Source organism: Hippoglossus stenolepis, chromosome 6 (assembly GCF_022539355.2).
Source record: "Hippoglossus stenolepis isolate QCI-W04-F060 chromosome 6, HSTE1.2, whole genome shotgun sequence".
NCBI classification, from domain to species: domain Eukaryota; kingdom Metazoa; phylum Chordata; class Actinopteri; order Pleuronectiformes; family Pleuronectidae; genus Hippoglossus; species Hippoglossus stenolepis.
The window spans coordinates 13,769,383-13,792,888 of record NC_061488.1 but is presented as its reverse complement, the minus strand read 5'-3'; the positions used below and the strand labels follow the sequence as shown (position 1 = coordinate 13,792,888).

General features: G+C 43.3%; 1 protein-coding gene across 4 annotated transcripts in view; it reads left to right on the top strand.

Moving 5' to 3' along the window:
* Nucleotides 1–23,506, top strand: part of scn8aa (sodium channel, voltage gated, type VIII, alpha subunit a) — a 44,443-nt gene that overhangs the window by 5,094 nt on the left and 15,843 nt on the right. For 2 of the 4 annotated variants that reach the window (XM_035159492.2, XM_047340350.1), the window contains exons 3-20: nucleotides 3,433–3,551; nucleotides 5,479–5,568; nucleotides 6,200–6,328; nucleotides 7,215–7,306; nucleotides 10,904–11,125; nucleotides 11,387–11,450; nucleotides 11,647–11,788; nucleotides 13,720–13,926; nucleotides 14,015–14,296; nucleotides 15,703–15,984; nucleotides 17,553–17,688; nucleotides 17,927–18,165; nucleotides 19,613–19,786; nucleotides 19,899–20,255; nucleotides 20,369–20,842; nucleotides 21,460–21,577; nucleotides 22,000–22,154; nucleotides 22,581–22,754. In XM_035159492.2, the coding sequence (XP_035015383.1) occupies nucleotides 3,433–3,551; nucleotides 5,479–5,568; nucleotides 6,200–6,328; nucleotides 7,215–7,306; nucleotides 10,904–11,125; nucleotides 11,387–11,450; nucleotides 11,647–11,788; nucleotides 13,720–13,926; nucleotides 14,015–14,296; nucleotides 15,703–15,984; nucleotides 17,553–17,688; nucleotides 17,927–18,165; nucleotides 19,613–19,786; nucleotides 19,899–20,255; nucleotides 20,369–20,842; nucleotides 21,460–21,577; nucleotides 22,000–22,154; nucleotides 22,581–22,754 (3,456 nt within the window). Of the gene's footprint in view, nucleotides 1–3,432; nucleotides 3,552–5,478; nucleotides 5,569–6,199; nucleotides 6,329–6,916; nucleotides 7,009–7,214; nucleotides 7,307–10,903; nucleotides 11,126–11,386; nucleotides 11,451–11,646; nucleotides 11,789–13,719; nucleotides 13,927–14,014; nucleotides 14,297–15,702; nucleotides 16,018–17,552; nucleotides 17,689–17,926; nucleotides 18,166–19,612; nucleotides 19,787–19,898; nucleotides 20,256–20,368; nucleotides 20,843–21,459; nucleotides 21,578–21,999; nucleotides 22,155–22,580; nucleotides 22,755–23,506 lie in introns of all 4 variants that reach the window. The other 2 variants (XM_035159493.2, XM_035159490.2) reach the window with 2 other exon arrangements.

Sequence of the window (23,506 nt, the reverse complement as noted above, 5' to 3'; positions counted from 1 at the left end):
ACCTGTCGACCACAACTATTTACTTCATCTTACCCTCGTTGGACAAACTTGTCTCTGGATAAAATATTTAGAAATATATACTCACAGTTATTAAAAGAGTGAATTGAAGGATCAGGAAAGTACTTTTGACTTGCAGCCATTTAAGAGACATCTATGCTCTAGGATGCTCCTGTGTTCTCAACGTGAGAACCTGTTTGTTACTTTAAGAAGAGGCAAGAATAGTTTATCATAAATCTTTTTTTTACTTCAGCATTAATCAAGATGTAAAGTGAGGTCCGTTTAATGCTGGTGTGTTTCTAACAGGACTGAGCAGAATCCTCCACCATGGCAACAATTGTTTGTTGTCTATTTTTATCAAAGAATTATGTAACAAAATTGGCATTTTTATTCAAAATGGTTTCCTCCAATCACATTTGCTTTTGAATCTGGCTGCACTTTTGACAACGGTGTTGTATAACTCCACACAGTGTACCTTAAAATATATAAAGAGAAAAACAAGCTCGGAATCAGTTTAGTCATCGTCATTAGCCGAACAGGTTATTTTAGGGAATGTGTGTGTGTGTGATCTACGTTCTCTCTCTGTGTGTCTCATACATTACACTGGGCATACGGACTGTTATGTAACAAACGGTCCAGCACATAACGAGGAGACACGATTCAAATGATTCAAACATGTCCAGCGTTACGTGGGACTGTTGGTGAATTCACTCACTAACACACAGTTCTGTCTCTTATTCCACACATGTCCATGCGTTACTGCCACCGATGCGTGCGAGTCACGCTGGCTCATGTTTTGCTTCTCGTCTCTGCCTCCTGCCTCCTGCCTTCTTCCAGCAGCCCTGTCGGCTCTCAGCTTCAGGCAAATCTAATTACGGCCCTCGATCTTGTCTCGTTCTAATGCCAAAGGGAGCCGACGCTGCTTTGGATCTGGCAGCTGTGACGTCAGATCAGGTGGTGACCTTGATGGAAGAACGCTGCTCTGTCTGTCTTTGTCACTGAGCGGCTGTTCTGGTTACGTTCTCTTGCTGGGAGGAGGAGGAGGAGGGGGGGGGGGTACAGGTACAGGTACAGAAATAAAAGGAAAGCTGTTCATCTTCCTTATCTCAAATCTTCAGTTGGGTCACTTTTATGAATGTTTCATAACTGAGAGAGAGGTGCCGGCAGCCAGGCTGACTGCGTGTTGACGCGGCGTCAGGCCCTCCCTGCCTCGATGGTGGCCTCAGCAGGTGCCAAGCTGAGCAAGGCCAGGTCAGCCTTGGCGAGGCCGATGGACCCGATCATTTTTGAGGCGAGGGGAAAGAGGGAACGACAGAGGAAGGGAGGGTCGGGGAGATGAAGTGAGGACAGGGATGAAAAAGTGACATGTGCCAGGATGCATGAGCACACTTGCTCTCCCTTCTGCTGCAGTCAGGTTCACTGAAATGTGTTTTGCCGGGGGAAGACGGGCGGGTGCGTAAGAGGAGCCTCCTTAATTAGAAGGCCTAATATCTTTTTTTGAAAATTTGAAATATAATCTGAGAAGATTTCCTCCACCACACATGTGCATGTGTATGATGAGGAGAGGTGACATCTGCTCATTTGTCACGTGAATTACAGAAAATGATTTGCAGGAGATTGTTTGTGACAGAGCATGTTGTATGTTACGTTTAGTCTTAAAGAACACGTTGGCTTGTCTGCAGATCACATGTAGTGGAAATCATATATTCTCCAATGAAAATATAGACGAATGCAAACATAATTTTACTGTTCGCACCTAGCATGGCAGCTTAACCCTACGCCATTGCTGCATTTATATGTGTGTGTGTGCGTGTGTGTGTGTGTGTGTGTGTGTGTGTGTGTGTGTGTGTCAATGAAAGGCGCCATTAAACCGAGTCCATTTGCCATTTACCACAAGGGTTGAAAGAAGGGGCTCTTTGAATGGCTGCTGTGGCCCTCATGGATGCAGATGCTGCCTGATGGCTGGAGCCTCTGTGTCGAAGCTGCTCTCTCTCCCTGTCTCCCGCCCATCCCCCTCCCTCATCTTCTCCGTCTTCTGCCCAGCTCCCCCTCGGGCTCCCACTGTCCTGCTTCTCCTCAGCCTGCTGCTGATACAGTTGCTGCCTGCCCGCCTCGCTCGCTCTCCGTCTCCCCCAGTTTTTTTTTTTCTGCCTTCCCTCTCTTCCCTGCTCCTCGCTCAGCTCTGGATTATGAAATTTTCAGTAGCTTTGCAGCACTTTAGTAATGCGTTACAAAAAAAGACTCCCTACATATAGAGCAGTTGTGTGTGTGCATGTGTGTGTGGATGACAACATTGGTTTGCTCATTTTTCAGCTTTGTGCACGCTGGTATGTGTGTGTGCACATTAGTTCATGGGTAATGGTCATTCACATGCACACGATATACAGTATGTGTTGTATTTAATGGAAATATCATGCTACCAGCAACTGGGACATTTCCAAGTGTGTCATTGTAGCTGACAACAGTGCTGACTGGGAATGTTTACAATCTATATGAGAGTATTAACACTGGAGGGGGAGGCTGCTGCTCTGAGCCATAATATAAACTGGAGAGTAACATTATCTAAAGATGTTTCACTGGGTTGATCTGAGCTGACTGTAGATTTTAGTCAAATTAATATCAGAGGGTCATGTGACAGATCTGTGCCTCGTCGTCCTGCAGGCAGAAATATTGTTTGTTTCAGGTTCATGTTCGTCCATGAGATGTTTATGTTTCTAGTCAACAACATCCCACACGTGCACCTTGGAAATGCACAGAATACATGTCAGAGTCATGTGACACCACCATGAGGTCTCTTACTGTACACCTCCTCTCCAGCTCTTCCTCCTCGTTCCTCCTCCTCCCTCCTGACTCCGCTGTCTCCAGCCTTCACCACTGAACTGGCAACTCTGCAGGGCTTAATGTAGTGAGGGAGGCCTTGTTAAAAGCACCAGCGCCCATATCACTTGTGCAAATGCACATAGTCTCATTAAAGTTTCAAGCAAATCGCCATGTTTTATTTAAGCAATTATGAGGTTATCCACAGAAAGAGGCTTGCCAGCTCCTCTCGGTCTGTGCTCGTTTCCCTCTCTTCAAACCACGGAAGCCATGATGGGCAGGATAGCACTGAGTGACTGGGACAACCCGCCGACGTTAGAAACATCCTGGCAGCCATTTTCACTCTATTTCAAAACGCATTTCAGCTCATTGTACGTGACACAAAAATGCACAGCGTACCACTTTATAAGCAAATGCCCACTTTATCTTTTATGAATAACCTCACATGTGTATGAGTTATGTATGCTGTGATATATATGCAGTGAGCATGCATGAAATAGGATGACAAATTCTGTTGTTTTTAGTAAGGGTTTTAAATAACAATCTGTACTGTATGCATATTTGGATCTGATTATCATTTATTAATACTGTCTTTCTCTCCTCTCCTTCTCTTCACAGACATTTATAGTGCTAAATAGAGGGAAGACAATCTTCCGTTTTAGTGCCACACCTGCCTTGTACTTCATAAGTCCTTTAAATCCGGTTAGGCGAGTAGCTATTAAAATTTTGATACATTCATATCCTTTTTGAAAATGGGTCTTAACAGCGGAGACAAGAGTTTCCTGTCCATGTGTATTATTCATGATGTTCTGTCTTTCTGCGTGTACCGCTATTGATGTTTCCTGTGACTGTTGCTACAGGAGGGGATACAGACGCCCGCTATGATACAGTCAGATTCAGGGGGCTACCTCACGTGGAAGAGCGTACAGGAAGCCGTGCGGTGGCCATTTTCTCATTTAATGGAAAGGCTCGCCAAAATGATGAGTCATCCTTAGCAGTAATCTAGACCTCCTCAATAAGTCCATTATGGTTTTACTCTGTGGCATCCATCACTGTACCAAGACTCAGCAGCTGATTTCTTTTAACCCCGAGAGAGAGAGAGAGAGAGAGAGAGAGAGAGAGAGAGAGAGAGAGCAGTAAATAAAACCTCAAGAGGTGGTAGAGCCATTTCCATAAAGTAGGTCAGATCCGTCCAGCGATTTACCACACGGTGAAAATGACGTTGAAACCGATCCCTGATTGATAACGGAACGGATCCAGCAGACGTCGGCTGGCTAGAGTTACAGCATCAAAATCAATGCGGCACAGACAGAGATGTTGTCTCTTTTAATTCATTTACTTCTTCTTCATCGATAAAATCTGGGACCCACATTACGCATTAACATCTTAACCAATGACAGGGCAGTCAGGCATTTATCAGGTGTTATAGTGTTTATTCTAATAGATGCTGCTGTAGCCTCGAGCCGCATGCATATGTCATATCGCTCTGCTAGTTGCTACGACCCAGCTAACTGTCAAGGGCCATTTTATATAAGTGTGGTGAGCTATTAACCCCAAATCATATTTAATTGGATAAATGTAGGTATACTTAAGTATAGGATGATTCATCAAAAATACTTTAACAGTTTACAGCGAGAGAAAAGAGATGTTCTCTTGATATGAAAACAATATGTTTTTGACGTTATTTTGTAGATCGAGAGATAAAAATACGCAGGATTACAACCTGGACTAGAATCGTTGTTTTTTTTTGTTTTTAATTAGTTGCAGCAAAACACTAAGAGAAGATTTGAAGAGTAAATGTGGATTTAACTTTACTTTAACTGTGAATTTGAATTCTTAGATTAATCACATATAGTACAACACAATTAATACAAGTAATACAGTTGCATTAAATCTTCAAAAACATCAAAGATAAAAAGATAAAATATTAGCCTGTTCCTACAGGGACAAAACAGTAACATCACATCTTTCCAAGTAAAATAAACTATAAAGATATGATAATGTGACACATTTGTCTTGATAAAATTATATTAACAGCACATTTGTATTCACCTTCCACCAGTGTGCAATGTGATTGTTCTCACACTGCAATACTGGCAGTCACAAAAACAAAAAAGTGAAACCCTTTGTAATTTCTATTCTGAACAGTTTATATTTCTGTCTCTAGATTTACCTCATTTCTGCCCATCGTTAGCCACAAGCCACGGCTTCAACTACCATCTCGGATTACCCTTAAAGCGAGTTCCCAGGTTCCCCTTGTTTCTTTTTTTAGCGTAAAGCCTCTCTGCACTGAAAGCCTCGCAGCTGTAAACCCTACTGTAGTTTTGGTCATGCCATTGTATTTCCACTAAATATATACCATTTAAATATTTCATGGGGGAAATAATGGCTTTTGTGGTGCAGGGCACACATAACCACCTCCTGTAAAGTGCTATGAGTAGATTGTTATGACATTAACCCTTTCCATGTCGCAGACTGACTGGACCAGAGAAAACCCATAACATGCAAACTGAAGAAACAGTAGAGATGTTGTATAGCTTTGATGATGCTTATTATGTTATTATTATTATTATTATTATTATTATTACTATTAATATTATTATGTTATGTTATTATGTTTGTGTTCCCCTCTACTATCCACATTTTCCTTAACCTGCTCCTCACTCTTTTCAGCATGATCATAATGTGTACTATTTTGACCAACTGTATATTCATGACCTTTAGTGATCCTCCCGAGTGGTCAAAACAAGTAGAGTAAGTACACTTCTCTTTTTTTAACAAATTCATTCAATGCTAAATTCATCCTAAGAAATAACCCCAGTTTGTGCCTCCCTAACGATTCTTGTAACAACCCGGGCAAAAATATTTTTTTTTCTTGAAAGACAGACATTTTTGCCGAAGTTGCAGCCTTATTGGATTTAGCTGGAAATTAGAAACATTCCTGGCTTTTACTTTGTAAAACAAATGGAAAATAATAACACAATATATTTGAATGAAAATATACAAAGTCACTGAGAGCATGTTAGCATGCTGTTTATCTCAACTCACTGCTGTGAGTATTTATATTTTGGTATATTTGGTTCGACTATGGTATGATGTATTTTGGCAATGACTCAAATGCACAAACTGGGGTTGAACTTCAGAGCTAACTCTACGTGAGAAACCATTGTGCTAATTCATAGCTTTTTCTTTTAAACAATTTGCTTAATTAAAAACTGTTTATTATAGAATTTTGTCTGTCTCCATGTTTCCAAATGTATCCTCTGACCTACGCTCTACTCTGTCATTTCCTGGGTGTTTCAACAGCTAATGAGGATGCAGAAATTCATGAGTGAGCTTTGATCGAGCCCGGTGAACTGATTCTGTCAACACTTTTGTCTTTCAGGTACACATTCACAGGAATTTATACATTTGAGTCGCTTGTAAAAATCACGGCACGAGGATTCTGTATAGACGGGTTTACATTCCTAAGAGATCCATGGAACTGGCTGGATTTCATGGTCATTTCGATGGCGTAAGTATTTCTCTTGTGATCAAACTTGTCCATGGATAATGAAATGATATCATGTGCACAAATATTGCCATTGTTTTATATAAAGTGGGTGGGTAAAGAAAGTGAGATTTAAGTGCTGCAGATGATTGTCCATCTTTCTGTCTTTCCTTTTCTCTTCCTTTGTGTCTGATAACCCATCTCCTGCGTTTCCTCCATCTGAGACTTCTCTGGTCTTTCTCTTTGGGGATTGAAGGTTTCCATCTGCGGCCTCCCTGACAAGACTCATCCAATCTCATCTGACTTGTCCTCTTCTCGTTTTCTAACTCTCCTTTTCATTCACCTATCCTCTCTTAATCTGCCGGAGTCTGCAGCATCCAATTTAAGGCCCAGTATTTCCTGCTGTCGACCCCATGTCACATAGTTTATACCACAGATTTAGCTGCCTCCATTTGAGCAAATACATACCCAGAAACCATCCGCACCTTGTAAAACACGACATCTTAACTGTTCGTAGAGCTGTCACGTAACCCGTCTGTGTGTAACTTTATCTTTTCACCTCATATCTTCATGTAAATAACAAGCTGTCGTAACTGTGGTTTGATCCTGCAGGTATATAACAGAGTTTGTAAACCTAGGCAATGTCTCAGCTCTGCGCACGTTCAGGGTGTTGAGGGCATTGAAAACTATTTCTGTAATTCCAGGTAAGACAGGATGGGGCGGGTACGGTGGGGGCGGGGTCGGTGTTAGGTGTGTGTGTCTTTCTTTCCTTTTACCTTCCACCCTTCTCCTCAGTGGACAGGCTCTGTGAGTGGCGTCGTTTTCCTCCTGGTTCGGTGGTGTTGTGCTCTTGGCGTGTGTGGTTTTTGTCATCGTGTTTGTTCTGTGTGTGATCCTTCCCCTATTTCAGATATATAACAGAGTTTGTGGACCTGGGCAATGTATCTGCGCTGAGAACATTCAGAGTTCTCCGAGCATTGAAAACTATCTCTGTCATTCCAGGTGAGACTCAGTTTAAACACTAAGGCTGATCCTCTCACCCTTTCTTTTCTACTCACTATTATTATGATTACGATTATGATTTAAGCAACAACTGAAGAATTGGAGACAACCATTTTTTGATTTATTTTTCCTCCAAAATTATCAAAAATGGTACTAATACATTTTTGATAGGCTTTGCAGTCTCCTCTAGGGCCATCCAAAGTGTCTGCACTCTCTTCTGCCCCACTAGCACTCTCATTACAAGGCTCCTTTCCAAGGCAGCTGTGTTTCTCTGTACAAATAGCTTTAACCCATTCCTGTCACCAGCTTCCACATTGACAAAATCACCTTTTTCGTATTAAATAAAATTGTCGACAGAATCAGGTGTTACACATACGCGTCAGCTAAGAATAGATTAATGCTTCTCAAATTTGCCCTGCAATCCCTCTAGTTGTTCCATTACAAAACGAATGTGCAAGTGAAATTAAAGGATCAATAATTTTGTTGCACATTTACAACCAGTGATTGAATTGGAGTTAGGAGATCCCATGTTTTTTGGGCTCAAAAACCAACCTGGTGTATGTTGATGTTCCCATGAGAAATGGCATAGCTCTTAGAGAGAAGAATACACCCGTTATTTATGTATGAAGACTGCCAAGCCTAGTTTGTGAACATATCTCTTATGCTGCATGATGCTTTTCAGTCACTTGCTTTTTACAATAGTAGCCTAACAAGAGCTTGGCTGACAAATGGCATTGAAAGTTTGATTTGCCCTCTTTTGTTTTTAGTTTGGTTATTGATTTTCTTTCTCTCTCTTTTTACGACCTACTTGAATGGTATACCACACAGAAAAAAGTGTGCTCTTATTCTAGAGGCTGGGGACGCAGATGGGATGGTTGAATGACCTATTGACCTTTGTGAGTGACACTGACCACACATCTATCTATCTATCTATTGATAGAGGATGTTGAACAGATGTCGTGCTCACTTAAAGGAACCACACATTTAGTGTGTAATGTGCAAAGATAAGGGGATCATTTGGGGAAATCTGTTTATTTTCTGGTGGAAACTTAAATGAGAACATTGATGCCATCCATCTACTAGCAAAAAAACAAAACAGAAGTGTAAAAAAGCAGTTTTATTGGGGTTACCATATGTGTCGGACAATTTCTTAGCTCTGCAAGCTGTGTTTCCAATTATTTCTGAAAGAAAGTGGCAAAAGTTTGTGATGTCACAACAAAGCTTTTTGCATAAATACAAAAAAAAGCCAAACCAAACTGAGTCTAACTAACTTTGAAATATCAGTATTATTTCTGTGATGTTATCACATCAGTATGAATCTGAATCTACCTCTGATTTCTCAATATTTCATGACCGCTGTTGTTTAGACTGCTAGACTAAAGAACCGTGAATTCAGGATTCATTTGAATAAACGCATTCTTGTAAACTGTGAGAGAAAAGCAAGTTTAACTTAAATAGGTCAGTTAAATACATTAGAACTAAAACTAAGGATTACAATGTTTTATTCTGACACATATTGTTGACCTGCAATTTGGTCAACTGCTATCTTCCGCTCAGCGAACACAGTCGGTCTGAAGAGCCACATGAGAGCACATTGACCAACATTAGTGACTGTCTTTAATGGAGAGGAGCAAAGGCCCAACAGGATTTATTGGTAGGCTCTCTTGCCGTTGCCAACGGGCCTTTAAAGTTGCTAAATCTCGAGTGAAAGTCACTTAATTGACAACACTTGTTGCCAGGCTCATATAGCTTATGGATGTGGGCCACTTCAGGCAATGATGCAGCACTTCTGGCCTGTACAAAATGGATATGAGCCTGAAGCTGGGCACTTTTGCAATAGCAAATGTGGCCCAAATATCCCAAAACAAACATGCAGTGCTCTAGGCAAGGTGTAAACTGGATGTAAACCTAGTGGCCTTTGTGATAAATGGTGAATATGCCCCAAATAGCACAAAACAAATTCGGGCCACCTTTGGTTGACGGGTGGTATTGGTACGGCTTACTTGTGGCCCATATCTGGCAAACAGGTGTGGACCGACGAGGTGCCATGATTGCACACAGCATGTGGGCTGGATGACAGTGTTCGGTCTGGGCCAAATCTGGGCCCAAAATGTTTTGCTATGTGGGGGTGGTCCGGCACAAAATACTCCGTAAACTGTTGTTTTACACTCTTCTGTGTTTTATAAAGATTAGACAGATCAATGGATGTAGTGAGCTGTAGAGCTGCTGGTCAGTGGATTTAGTGTTAGGCTAAGCTTGACTGTAGGTTTATATTTAATGGACAGGCCTGATTGGCCTGATCCCAATCCATCTCTCTGCCTGAGAGTGAATTAGCATATTTTCCAAAAAGTCAAAAATATTTCTTTTACAATAAATCATCAAGTCCTGTAGCGGTGGAGTGGAGAAATGTTTAGCTTTTATAGTAATTTAATTTATATGTAGTTTTAATGAAGCTAACAGTATCTAATGTGCTGTGGAGGGCATACTTTCATATCTGAACAAGTTATAGGTGTTTTAATATAATTACCTCACAACTGATATTTTAACTTACTGTGTAAAGTTGTCTTACTCGACTTTTCCAAGCTAATAGAGCTTTTACCGAGATCATGTGAATGTGCAAGCTTAAAGAGCATATTATACAAGTCGATACAATATGTACAGCTAGATAAGGCCCACTGTACCTGTAGAGGCCAAACACATAAAGTGGGTCGTCCTGCTTCCATGTTTGAGTTCCTCGTGGAGCCAGGTGAACACAGCCAGAGGAGGCCAGTCTGCAAGGTAAACGGGTTTTGTCTTAAGTGAAACGGTGGATGAGACAGACTGCAGGGTCGCGGTATGGGGAGTCAGTGCTTTTCCAATGACACCTTATACAAGACAGTTCAAGAAAGTGCCCACACACTGGCACTGGCATTGAATTGCTCCTGTTCAGCCTTGGAGTTTAAATGACCTGCATGTGGTTTCCACTCCCCCCTCCCCCTGCCTGTGCCTCTGTCCCCCTCATGGCCCCTCGTTGTGCTGCTGTGCTCTCTTCTTAACAGATTTCCTTTCACTTTTCTACAGTCTTCCCCCTCTTTTCATTCTGGCAGCGAAAAAGCCAGTAGTTTTAATTCGACCATGTTGCAATCTTTTCCTCTCTGGATAAATCTGAAAAGAGTGGGAAGGCTCGTAAATATTTCCTGTTTGTTTTGTTCCTAGAGATGTTATGTACGTAATCTGTCAGTTTTGTGCAAAATGTATTACTACCTATTCTTCAATTTACTTATCAATTTGATCCATACAAATGATCCCCTGCACATATCACACAGTTAGATTTAGATGTAGATATATTATTACATTGATAATTAATAAATTTAATGAGAATGTAAGATACTATATTTATGTATATTTTATGTAAAAGCAGGATAGTGTTGCCACTCCAGTAAAAACTTTATATTACCCAGTAATAGATCCCTAAAAGGGATTAGCATGTTAGCATATTAGCAGTATTTTAAAGATAATTCCTAGTTGACATGCCAGAGATTCAATTCATAACTGGGGCATCAGCAGCTCCTGCATCACCTGCATTGTTTGTGTACGTGTATGTGTGAACGCCTCCAGGACTGAAGACCATCGTCGGCGCCCTGATCCAGTCTGTGAAGAAGCTCTCGGATGTGATGATCCTGACCGTCTTCTGCCTGAGCGTCTTCGCCCTCATCGGCCTCCAGCTCTTCATGGGCAACTTGCGGCACAAGTGTGTGGTCTGGCCGATCAACATCACCGAGAACTACATGTCCAGCAGCACCAAGGGCTTTGACTGGAAAGAGTACATCATGAACGACAGTAAGTGGAGGCAGGGCTTTGCCAATGGTGAGCTGGCATCACTCGAGGAGTATGAGTCAGCCCATATGCTGGAAGGAGAACACAATATGTCGTTTTGGCCCCGGACAGACAAAAAGAATGGTTTCGAAATGCGCTAAACTGAAGACGTGTGAGCGAAGTAAAATTGGACTGAATGGATTTTCAGACCTTTGCAGGATAAACAAGTGAAGCTGCGACAGAATGTGAAATGACTCATAATGGCTGTTTGTTATTTTTCTGCAGCCAACTTCTACTTCCTGCCTGGCCAGTTAGACGCTCTTCTCTGTGGGAACAGCTCCGACTCTGGGTGAGTTGCCTCCTCTGAACGCTGCTGATCCAAGACCTGCTGTAGCTCTTCTATCTGCCTGTAGTCAGATCACATTCGAAGTAAATAACGCTGAGTCATTTTTGGGCTGGGTGCCCTCTTCTCTCTCTCTCTCTCTCTCTCTCTCTCTCTCTCTCTCTCTCTCTCTCTCTCTCTCTCTCTCCACCCCAACTCACAGCCGCTGCCCGGAGGGCTTCACATGCATGAAAGCTGGGAGGAATCCGAACTATGGCTACACCAGCTTTGACAGCTTCGGCTGGGCCTTCCTGGCTCTCTTCCGACTCATGACACAGGACTTCTGGGAAAACCTCTACATGCTGGTGAGGATGATGGGTCAACAAGTTTACATTTTTTAACAGGATGCCTATATACGTCACATATCAGTCCTCAAATATTACTGCATATAAATAGTTGATTAATCACAGTAAATAGTTTATTTCGCAAAGATGTTAAAGGGATAGTTCACCGAAAAATGAAAATCCCCTCATTATCCACTCACCACTATGCCGATGGAGGGGTGGGTGAAATGTTTGAGTCCACAAAACACTTTTGGAGTTTCAGGGGTAAACAGCGTTGCAGCCAAATACAATACAATTGAAGTAAATCGTGACCGCTTCTTCAGACGTAAAAAAACAACTGAATTAACATAACATGCCTCCATACTGCTCCTGTGGTGTCATCCAAGTGTCCACAAGCCCCACAAACCCAGTGGAAAATATCACTATCTATAATGAGCAAACTCTAGTATTTTATGACTCTTTAAATACATTGTTTAGATTATTAAACTAATAGTTTAATTGATTATGAAAATAATCATTTGCTGAAGCTGCACTACTAAAATTATGTAGACCTTACATTTTTTTATTAAATTAATGTTTCATTGGTTTCATATTCTGACTGAGAGGTTGAGATAAAAAATACAAAATGAAGTAAATCTTTGTCTGTACATTTATGCTAGAATTCCTGTTTGTTCAGAATTACCGAACTCCTGCTCCTCCACTGATTGACACAGTTGATAAACATACTTTAACTGCACCTCTCACACAAACAGAGGATAATTCTGCCTCTGTAGTTCTCTAATCCCCCTTTGACTTTCCTTGCCCGCACATACTGTGGCCTGGCCGCTGCCGTCCAGTACGTGAGCCTGCTCCTACAGAGACTCCTCTGAAATGGTGGAGACACTCCTGCCTCCACATATGGAGGCCGAGTGGAAAGAAGAAAGCATGAAATATTAACAGCTCAGGATTACAGAACGGCCAATGAGGGAGATGAGACCTGATGGGAGCACCCCGACTGCTATTTATGGTCCCATCTTAGAAATTCAGCTTCCAGCTACAGAACGACAGGCTCTCACTGTTTTTGTGTGTTAAATCATTGGAGACATGATTGTGAAGTTGTGTTTAGGCTTTCATGTTCAGAAATGAATGTGATATGGCCGAGTCTATAGGCTCCTGTCGTCCATACATTTATCCTCTGTGATTATTTTTACCAGCCCACAAACGTCATGCAAAATGTGTGAGGGAATTTCTTTTCTTAATCCCAGGAAGTCTTTTCGTTTTTTGCTCTGCTCCCAGAAGACCCTGGTTCACCTTTAGAAGAGGGGAACTGATGATTTGGGAAAATTTTATTTAAATTTTGTGTGTATTTTGTGATGCTAAAAACCTCTTAGATGCCTCAGTGAATCAAAACTGTAATATACCTGCATACCTGCTGTGTTTTTACATCAAGAGAGCGAGTTTTCTTCAAGTGTGTTCTCATTTCTTCCGCTGGGCCTCTGTAGCATCAGGTTCCTCACTTATCGTCTACACTGGGGAAAACATCCCAGCCCCTAGAACATGTTTTGGCTGTGCACTGGCTGGTATAGTGTGCATATGAAAGTAGGTCAAAAATGCATATCTCATGGCTCTCCCTGATGAACAACTCAACCTTGGGCTCATGCTGAGAATGTTGATGAGCGCAGGGAATGAAACAGGGAAATAAGCGTTCCAGTGTAGCCGTGCTTGTGTTCCCTCGCTGAATCTACTGTCCAGAGGAAGCAACATTTATGCTGAGGTCATTTCTGATGCCAAGAGAAATGCCCCATCAGGCCATTTTGTCCTCTTGTCCCCAGCCCAGTTAAACTGTGTCTACATTTCTGCATATTTCTGATGAGTCATTGTGAGTGTGACACAGGTGTTTCGGTCACGTATCAGATGTCATTGGCGTCTCTGCTCTTCTCTTTCTCCTCCTTGGCTGCACTGCCTCTGAACAGACTCTGAGGGCGGCGGGGAAGACCTACATGATCTTCTTTGTGCTGGTGATCTTTGTGGGATCTTTCTACTTGGTGAATCTCATCCTGGCTGTGGTGGCCATGGCTTATGAGGAGCAGAACCAGGCCACCATGGAGGAGGCCATTCGTAAGGAGGAGGAATTCAAGGCCATGCTGGATCAGCTCAAGAGACAGCAGGAGGACGCCCAGGTCAGTCCTCTGCAGGGTTGAGGCTGCAATGATTCCGGAGCCATGTGATATCATTGCTCTCAATCTATCCACGTGTTTGTCTTTGCAGACTGCTGCCATGGCAACCTCTGCAGGCACAGTGTCAGAGGATGCGGTAGAGGATGACGGAGGGGGGCGTCTCTCGTGCAGCTCCTCTGAGATGTCGAAACTCAGCTCCAAGAGCGCCAAAGAGCGTCGCAACCGTAAGAAGAAATGGCGGCAGAAAGAGCAGGATAAGGAGAAAGGCGACAGCGAGAAGTTTGTCAAGTCAGAGTCAGATGACGGCAGCAAGAGGAGCCGCTTCCGTTTCCCTGATAACCGGCTGGGTCGAAAGTCTTCCATTATGAACCAGGTTAGGAAAACTTCTCTCTTTTTTTTAATTTTCATTACAAAATTGTCATCCAGATTTTTTGTTGAATCGGCACCAAATCTCACAGATCTCATAGATATCCTTCTCCTAAACAAACACATTTATTTTTATGGGAAAAAACCTATCCCACAATATTAAAGAAAGTGAAAATGGATCCAACCCCTGATCCATATCTGCACCACATTTAATGGGGGTTCTCTTTTGGTCATGCATCCCCCGTCCACAAAATTCCAGGGAAATTGGTTCTGTTGTTTTTACGTAATCCTGCTCACAAACAAATATACAAACCAAGCAACAAACAAATGGACTGCGGCAAAAACAAAACCTCCTTGGTTGAGGTAATTGTATTTTCCTCCATAGTCGGTGGCAAAAATCTTGCATGCAAAAATATCAGAACCAGACCTGTGAGCTATATGCATGTCTAGACATCACTATAGGTTCGACATGAGACTCCGTGATAATTATTTATGTAAAATAGAAACGAGAGCAAACCAGTCTATAACTACAGAGCCCCAGAATTAGACTCAAAGTTCTTCTTATCTCTATGAATAGGATGGAGATGTCAGTGAATGATGCGGCTGCACAGGTATATTTCAGATAGAGAGTGCAGCTGCTGTACAATGTGGTGTTGCCTGAGCTCACGTACAGGGGAGCATATAGTGGCCAGAGATTTAGCAGCACATGTCCAGGTCCTGAATTATTCACAGTGATTACATGAATGTTTCAGAGGGAGCAATGCTGCTGCTTTGTTTAGGCCTCACCAGCACCTACAGTACACCGGCTCTTATATTTTGCGTGTTTTGTATTCACCAAACAAGTTAACAAAGGCATCCGGGCCTCATGCAACACAAGTGGGAAAACCACAGTACATAGATTTTGCTGAACGTTCATCATCTGCACAGGCTGCTGTCATAAAATGTGATTTCAGTTGCATGGGCCTGTGTGTGGACATAATAATAATGTTCGGATCAATACGAGCGGCAGCACAGATTGATGTTGTCATGACTCATGTTTGTCTCCATGTAGTTTCAGCTGCCTGTATCCCTGTCCTGTGTGTGTGTGTGTGTGTGTGTGTGTGTGTGTGTGTGTGTGTGTGTGTGTGTGTGTGTGTGTGTGACCTTGACAGTGTAGGATATCGCTGACCTAATTATGTATTTCTGTCATGTTTGTCAAGACACGTGATTGCTCCGGCGGAATATTCCTCCCCGGGGGAAAGCGTCCTGCTTGCATTAAATTTCCCACAGATGTTGCCTTTCATCGTGACCCCAAGAACTGATGACAAACAGTATCAAAAAATGATGGTGCAATCAAATGTAATCCACAAAACACCTTGGGCTGCATAAATGTCTCCTCTCCTCTCCTCCACGTCTCTTCCTCCTCATCTCCAGTCCCTACTCAGCATACCCGGCTCGCCGTTCCTGTCCCGCCACAACAGTAAGAGCAGCATCTTCAGTTTCAAGGGGCGCAACAAGGACGTGGGTTCAGAGAACGAGTTCGCCGACGATGAGCACAGCACGGTCGAGGAGTGCGAGGAGCGCCGGGGCTCCCTGTTCAGCCCGTACCGGCGGAACAGCTACAGCGGCTTCCACGGCAAGAGGAACAGCACGGTGGATTGCAATGGCGTGGTGTCGCTCATCGGCCCTGGGCCCGGTGGACGCCTTCTGCCTGAGGTGAAAATAGATAAGGCAGCTACTGACGACAGTGTAAGGAAGTCAATGAGTAGACCTATCTAGGCATGGCCCCCCCTCTCGTCCGTTTCCTTTTCTTTCTGGCTCTCTATCCTCTACTCTGTCATCTTTGCAAGTCCGTATGTATCTCTTGGCTAAGCACTCGCGCCCTCCCCCTCCCCCAGCCCCTGCAGTGTATGCTGCCCTCCAACAGTAGACAAAGGATGGAGAAATAATTACATTTTACAGTGATTATACTTTAGCCAACCCTTGCATTCCATAGGTTAGTGGAACTGGGTCTATCAGTGACTTCCAGGCAATTTTGTTGTTTGATTTCGAACAGTGAATGTCAATGTTTTGAATATGTTCACATCAAATTGCACATTCTTCCAAAACACACAATCCTATAAGGCTTCCCCGTTTGATTTCGACACCTACATCAAACCCCTGTTTAAGATTTAATTCACAACTTTATGCGTGGGATGTCATCAAGTTCCTGTTTCACACAGTCAAGTAATGAAAGATCGTTTTTGTTAGCAAACAGCATATAATGATGAGTTAACGTGCTCCAGTGTGTTGATGTGTTCCTCCTCCAGGAATCCAGCTCCTCTGCTCGCCTGTGTGGGTAGATCTACAGTAGGAGGCGGATGAAGCAGAGGGGACCAGCACTGTAGAGCCACAGACATTTTATCTGCTTCCCTATTACACAGATAATATCCCAGAGCAGATACACAAGCAAAACACACCATCCTATCAGGCACTGATAATAATAATCATGATGTAATTTAAGAAACAAAGGAGGGCTGCTGTCCTTGTCTGTCTTTTCCTCTTTTCCAAACTCTCCCTGGTCAACATTAGTGAATTAGTCGTGTCTCATTCTAGTTAGCATGGTAGATTCAAACCCTAGTTTACAACAAGCATGACATAGACGAGTAGAACAATGACTATGATGTTTGTTATTTCCTCTCCTTCTCTTTGACTTGGAGCATGCTCGTGCATGTCAACTGGATGGCTCTGAACTATCTGCCTCCATTATGATCTCTTTACAATGCTCTTGACTTGATGGTTGCAATATAAGTTGTGTGGTTTCAAAGTAGGAAGATACAGTAGCATCACTTTGCAAGTGACAGATTCAGATGGCCAGATTTGGGAGACATTTTGTAAAATAACCTAATGATTATATTGCAATGGCAGCAAAGCCTCCATTATTGCATGACAGGACTGAAAATGCACTCATGCAGAAGCAGTTCTCCTTGCACAGTTTCTCACAATCCATTTATTATTTAATCGGAAGGAGCTAATTATGTTCAAACACAATTAGGTCAAGTTGCCCTAGACCACTGCTCCCACTTTGGCTGAGACCTGCATGCATTTACAGCATACACACATCTTCCTTGAAACCAGCATTGAGATAGAAAAGAATAAAACATTTGCCCACGACCCCCCAACAATCTGACTACTTTTTCCTGCCAATGCTGTTGTGCACTTCCCTCCGCCGGCCACCGGTGGTGAAGGGGGATGGTGTTCATGTCCTCTCCATGGGTGCTTGATTCTTCCTCTCCCCCTGACAGCCGACTACTGAGGTTGAGGTGAAGAAGAAGCTGTCGGGCTCCCTGATGGTGTCTGTGGACCAGCTCAATACCTCCTTTGGGCGGAAAGAGCGGGCCAACAGTGTCATGAGCGTCATTACCAACACACTAGTGGAGGGTACTGCCACTTTAACCCAGCTATTTAACCTGCTCTCTCATTATTCTTTAACTAGGGCTGCTCTCATTGGTTGATTAGTTTTGACATGAATTTCCTGCTTATCTGCTTTGCATATCGAACAGTACCAGATACATACAATGCATACAATTTTTTTCTATCATTTGATACCATTGCATGCGGTATGCTTAAGCACGCCAGTATGTTTGGATTTGATGTGTGGTCCGCGCTATGTCTTCAGAACTGGAGGAGTCTCAGCGCAAGTGTCCGCCTTGCTGGTATAAGTTTTCTAACACATTCCTGATCTGGGAGTGCTCCCCCAATTGGATTAAGATCAAGGAGATTGTGAACCTGATAGTCATGGACCCCTTCGTGGATTTAGCCATCACCATCTGCATCGTCCTCAACACCCTCTTCATGGCCATGGAGCACTACCCCATGACCCCCGACTTTGAGCACATGCTGTCTGTGGGCAATCTGGTGAGTGGCAATCTTTTTGTTCCTTTATTTTTAATCGGATTCAGTCCTAAAGTATTTCCTCTGCTTCTCCTCAGCTGCTCTTAGAGAGGCGTTATTTTTGGGGCCGTAATTGGCGTGTTTTTCATTGCCGATTCAGAGTTGAAAGGGAGAAAAAAAAAGCCCTCCCAAACCCCCCTGCTGCTTCTCTGAATCCATGTGTTTCTCGATTCTTCACATACACATGTTCCCTTTCTTCTCCTTCTATCTGTCTTTCTCCATCTCCACTCTGGCGAAGTGGAGCTGATGTTTGCTTCAGTGGAACCGGCCTGGCTCTCTCCGCTGGTTGGATGACGGGTGGGAGGCCGGCATTAATATTTCATGGAGGCTGATCGATGAGCTGCTCTAAAATGGTGCCTGAATCGTGGCTCGGATAACTCAACCTGCCTGTTTTCACTTAAGGCATTTTAGGGAACCTGAGTAAATCCGAGTCCTGGCACACGATGACTTTTGTTTTATTTTTCAGTGTCACAGATGTTGAAATATGTTGCGTCAGCTTCCCAAAACAAGATGCTACAGATGAGACAGCCACCCACTCTGTGTGTGTGTGTGTGTGTGTGTGTGTGTGTGTGTGTGCATATTCTAGGTATTGCGATTGTTGTGGGGACCTACATCTGTTAACATATTATGGGGACTTGTATTCCGTTTAGGGAAAAGATCAATGATGCAGATCATTACATTTTGAGGTGAAGACATGTTTTAAGGTTATGGTTAGAGTTTGAGTAAGTCTTTACAAAATGAATGTAAGCTAATGCAATGTCTCCTGAAGACATGGAGTCACGTGTGAGTATGTGCAAGTGTGTATATTTACATTTAGAGGGACAGAAATGTGTTATTTACTAGTCCTGCTCTAGGATCACTTATCAGAAATTGCCAATCGGGGCTCAGGTGGATATTTTTCTAGGTCACCTTGATGCAATATGAGTCATCATCACACACACACACACACACACACACACACACACACACACACACACACACACACACACACACACAAATCTTACACACATTTACAGTGTCAGTGTATATTACATTATGTGGGGTCTATGATTGAGGATAACCCTCAGTAATTTATTATAGGTGTTTAGAGGCCACAGAACTGCCATTTCATCCTTACTGAGTACAGAGCAGATGTCACACACACACACACACACACACACACACACACACACACACACACACACACACACACACACACACACACACACACACACACAAATGACTGGATGTTATACATTAATATTAATTAACATTTGGGATATTTGATACAGTGATGGATTTACATGTTTAAATATGTAAATCTTCATCATTATTTTGGACATATATAATGTATAAATCAGTTAATGGATCAGAGAAAAGAAATCTCCAATGTGATCTTTTACTGAAATCTGTTCTCTTTCCTCCTTGCCAGGTTTTCACGGGGATCTTTGCAGGGGAGATGCTTTTCAAGCTGGTTGCTATGGATCCATATTACTACTTCCAGGAAGCCTGGAACTGTTTTGATGGATTCATTGTGACGCTGAGTTTAGTGGAGCTGGCTCTGGCTGATGTCGAAGGCCTGTCTGTGCTGCGGTCATTCCGATTGGTAAATTTTCCCTCTTGCACTTCCCTCAGATAGTTGTATAGTTGGCATCTTAGCTTATGAGGTTTGTATCTTAATCATATCCTATTTATTCTTTCCACCCGCTCAACTTCAGCTGAGAGTGTTTAAGCTGGCCAAGTCATGGCCAACCCTCAACATGCTGATCAAGATCATTGGTAACTCGGTGGGAGCCCTCGGGAACTTGACTCTGGTGCTGGCCATTATCGTCTTCATCTTTGCTGTGGTGGGCATGCAGCTGTTTGGTAAGAGCTACAAAGACTGTGTGTGCAAGATAGCCAAGGAATGTGAGCTGCCCCGCTGGCACATGAACGACTTCTTCCACTCCTTCCTGATCGTCTTCCGGGTGCTGTGCGGCGAGTGGATCGAGACCATGTGGGACTGCATGGAAGTGGCGGGCCAGGGCATGTGCCTCCTCGTCTTCATGATGGTCATGGTCATCGGCAACCTGGTGGTGAGTGTCCACGTTGGGCCGACTGTTGGCTCCCCAGCTACCTTTAACTAATTATATCGTGGTCAAAGACCTACACAATATTAGGTCACCGATTTCTTATTCTTTGTCCGAAGGTGTTGAACTTGTTCCTTGCCTTGTTGCTGAGCTCGTTCAGCGCCGACAACTTGGCTGCGACAGATGATGACGGCGAGCCCAACAACCTGCAGATTTCAGTCAAGCGCATAAAGGTAGGGATCGCATGGATAAAAGTGAAGATGCGGATACTGATGGCCACCCTGCTAAAGAAACCACCGATGGAGGATGAGCAGAAGCCTTTGGACGACATGTACGACAAGAAGCTGAACTGCATCGCTAATCACACTGGGGTGGACATCAACCGCGACCTGGACTACGCCAAGAACGGCAACGGCACCACTAGCGGTATAGGCAGCAGCGTGGGGAAGTACATGATCGACGAGGACCACATGTCTTTCATCCACAACCCAAATCTGACCGTCTGCGTGCCCATAGCTGTGGGAGAGTCCGACTTTGAGAACCTCAACACGGAGGACTTCAGTAGCGAGTCGGAAAATGAGAACAGCAAAGAGGTCAGTCAGATGTATATTATCCACTTCCAGCTTTTAACAGTAAATCAATGTTTTCCAAGCACTTACAAAATAAATTTGTACTTTTTCCTCCAAGATGACACGTGTTGTTGTTTTTGTTGTTATCATCTTCAGCTACGTGCAATTTCCTCTCTCAGGACAATAACACTATGGGCGTGGCTGCTACTCTGGACTGCTCAGGCCCTAATGTAACTCCATTACTCTATAGAGTCTTCTTCAGAGTGGCCTGAGCACGGATGAAATGGATATCTGCTGATGTATCTCTCTTGACAAATTGCATTTAGAAAACTTTCAGAGCAGACCATCTGCCATCTGATATTTCATTTCAGTGTTCATGAGGATGATATGTGATGTTCAGGGTTGTTATGGTGCCCATTTCAAGAGATCAAATACTTCTTGAGTTTTTTTTTTAGACTGAGGAAACGCAAATTGGAGATAATGTGATATTTACATTTCCTAAAAGGTCCAGAAGGCTCCATGAGTAATTCTTAAGTTTGCAATGAAACCAGAAATGTTTCTGAATCACTAAAACTTTCCCCATGTTTCTGTTTGTGTGTGTGTGTGCATGTGTATATATATGTATATCCGCATCTCTGCAGCTGGATGACACCAGCTCGTCAGAGGGCAGCACCATCGACATCAAGCCAGATGTGGTGGAGGAGGTGGTAGTGGAGCCGGTGGAGGAATACTTGGAACCAGAGGCCTGCTGGACAGATGGTGAGACCACTGCTCCTGTAACACCCATTACCTCTACTCCTAAAAACAGAGATTCTCCATGGAAATGACAGGGTGGCAGGGCAATGGATAGTGACAGAGAGGGAGAGAGCGAAAAAGAGAAAGACCTTTAGTTGCCACAGATGCAGCTGAATGCTGCATCTGTGGCAACTAATTGTTGTTCAGAGATTTTACGCAAATTTATTTGTCAAATTTGTTTAGAAAAAAATGCGACAAATGAATATCTGTGTTGCTACTTGACCCCAGCAACATCTACTACATGACTCATTCAAAAATAATACACAGGATTCAGAGTGCACACTAAGGTAGTGAGGGGGGGGGATACACTTGAGCACAGGAATGGAATCTACATCTTAATTTAACTCATCTTAATGAATGTCGTCTCTTCTCCTGTGTGTCTGCAGGTTGCGTGGCAAAGTATAAGTGCTGTGACGTTCCGATCAACGTGGGCTGGGGGAAGCCCTGGTGGTTCCTGAGAAAAACCTGCTTCCTGATTGTGGAGCACAACTGGTTTGAAACCCTCATCATCTTCATGATCCTCCTCAGCAGTGGCGCCCTGGTAAGCATCCTCTGAGGCACACAATTCATGGAGCCGATAGAATCCAAACAGTGGAGGAGCTGTTCAGTGGGTGGTGCAGTCAGTTTGGTTGTTCAGACTCCGAGCTGCTCTGTTGGGGGGAGGGGGCGTCAGTGATTAATGGACCGCACCATTTATCAAACACGGGATCTGTTTCAGGAGATTGAGTGAGGCCTTGTTTTTAACCATGTCAAATAAGAGCAGAGACTGCTGCACCTCCACATTCACTCTGGACTCATTTCACACAGAAAAGATATGTCTTTCTTGTAACTCATCATTTGTGACCAGCCCTGAGTGAGCCGCGGCACTGTACGCAGTTTCATTAGCAGAATTATAAATCATCAGGTGCAATATTTCTTTTTGCTGCCGTCACCGCGGCTGACAGCAGTTGTTCCTGTTCCTCCGCAGGCCTTTGAGGACGTGTACATCGAGCAGAGGAAGACCATTCGGATCATTCTGGAGTACGCCGACAGGGTTTTCACCTACATCTTCATCCTGGAGATGTTGCTGAAGTGGGTCGCCTACGGTTTTGTCAAGTACTTCACCAACGCCTGGTGCTGGCTGGACTTCTTCATTGTGGATGTAAGTCCAGCTCCTGCTTCCTCAATGTATTAGACTGAGAGTGTCGTAGACTATAGAGCAGAAGAGCGGCCACTTGGTCCTCAACCACACCCTGGTAAAAATATATTTATATATATTTATTCAGTCAATTTAACAGCGATGCTAATGCTAATTTCAAGATATGCAGATACAGGCTTTGATGTTGCTAAAACTGCATGTAGCTGTTGCCCTATTGTTGTGTGTAGGGTGTGGTTAGGGTATAAACTGAATACCTGCTTCGTGGCGTGCGTTGGGTGAGAGGGCATGTTGTGCACATGTTGTTTACTCATGCTATAAGGACAGTGTCTTACATGACTGCACTACAGTCTGTCCATTTGAAATAAACACATGCCCGTGTCACCTTTTACGTCTCCATCAAGCAACAATCCCTCTTTTTACTTGGTTGATCCCCCTGAGATGCTTGAATATGTAGAATAATTATTTGCTTGTGAATCCAAACACAACTATTGCTGTGTCACAAGCATGAAACCGCTCAGTCTGTTTCCATGTAGGTTAAAAAAAAGTCTGCTCTGTAAAACTTATTTCTGCTGGGAAGAAAATTGAAATACACAATTATTTGAGTATGGACGCCACCAAAAATGAGAATGAGCCAATTAATAAGAGACAATAATTATTTCAAGCATATTCAAGTTTCTCTCAGAGCGGTGGGACGTGCCACAGATGTGTCTCTGTAAAGGTGACTTTACCTGTGTCTCTGACCTGTACAATGTTTG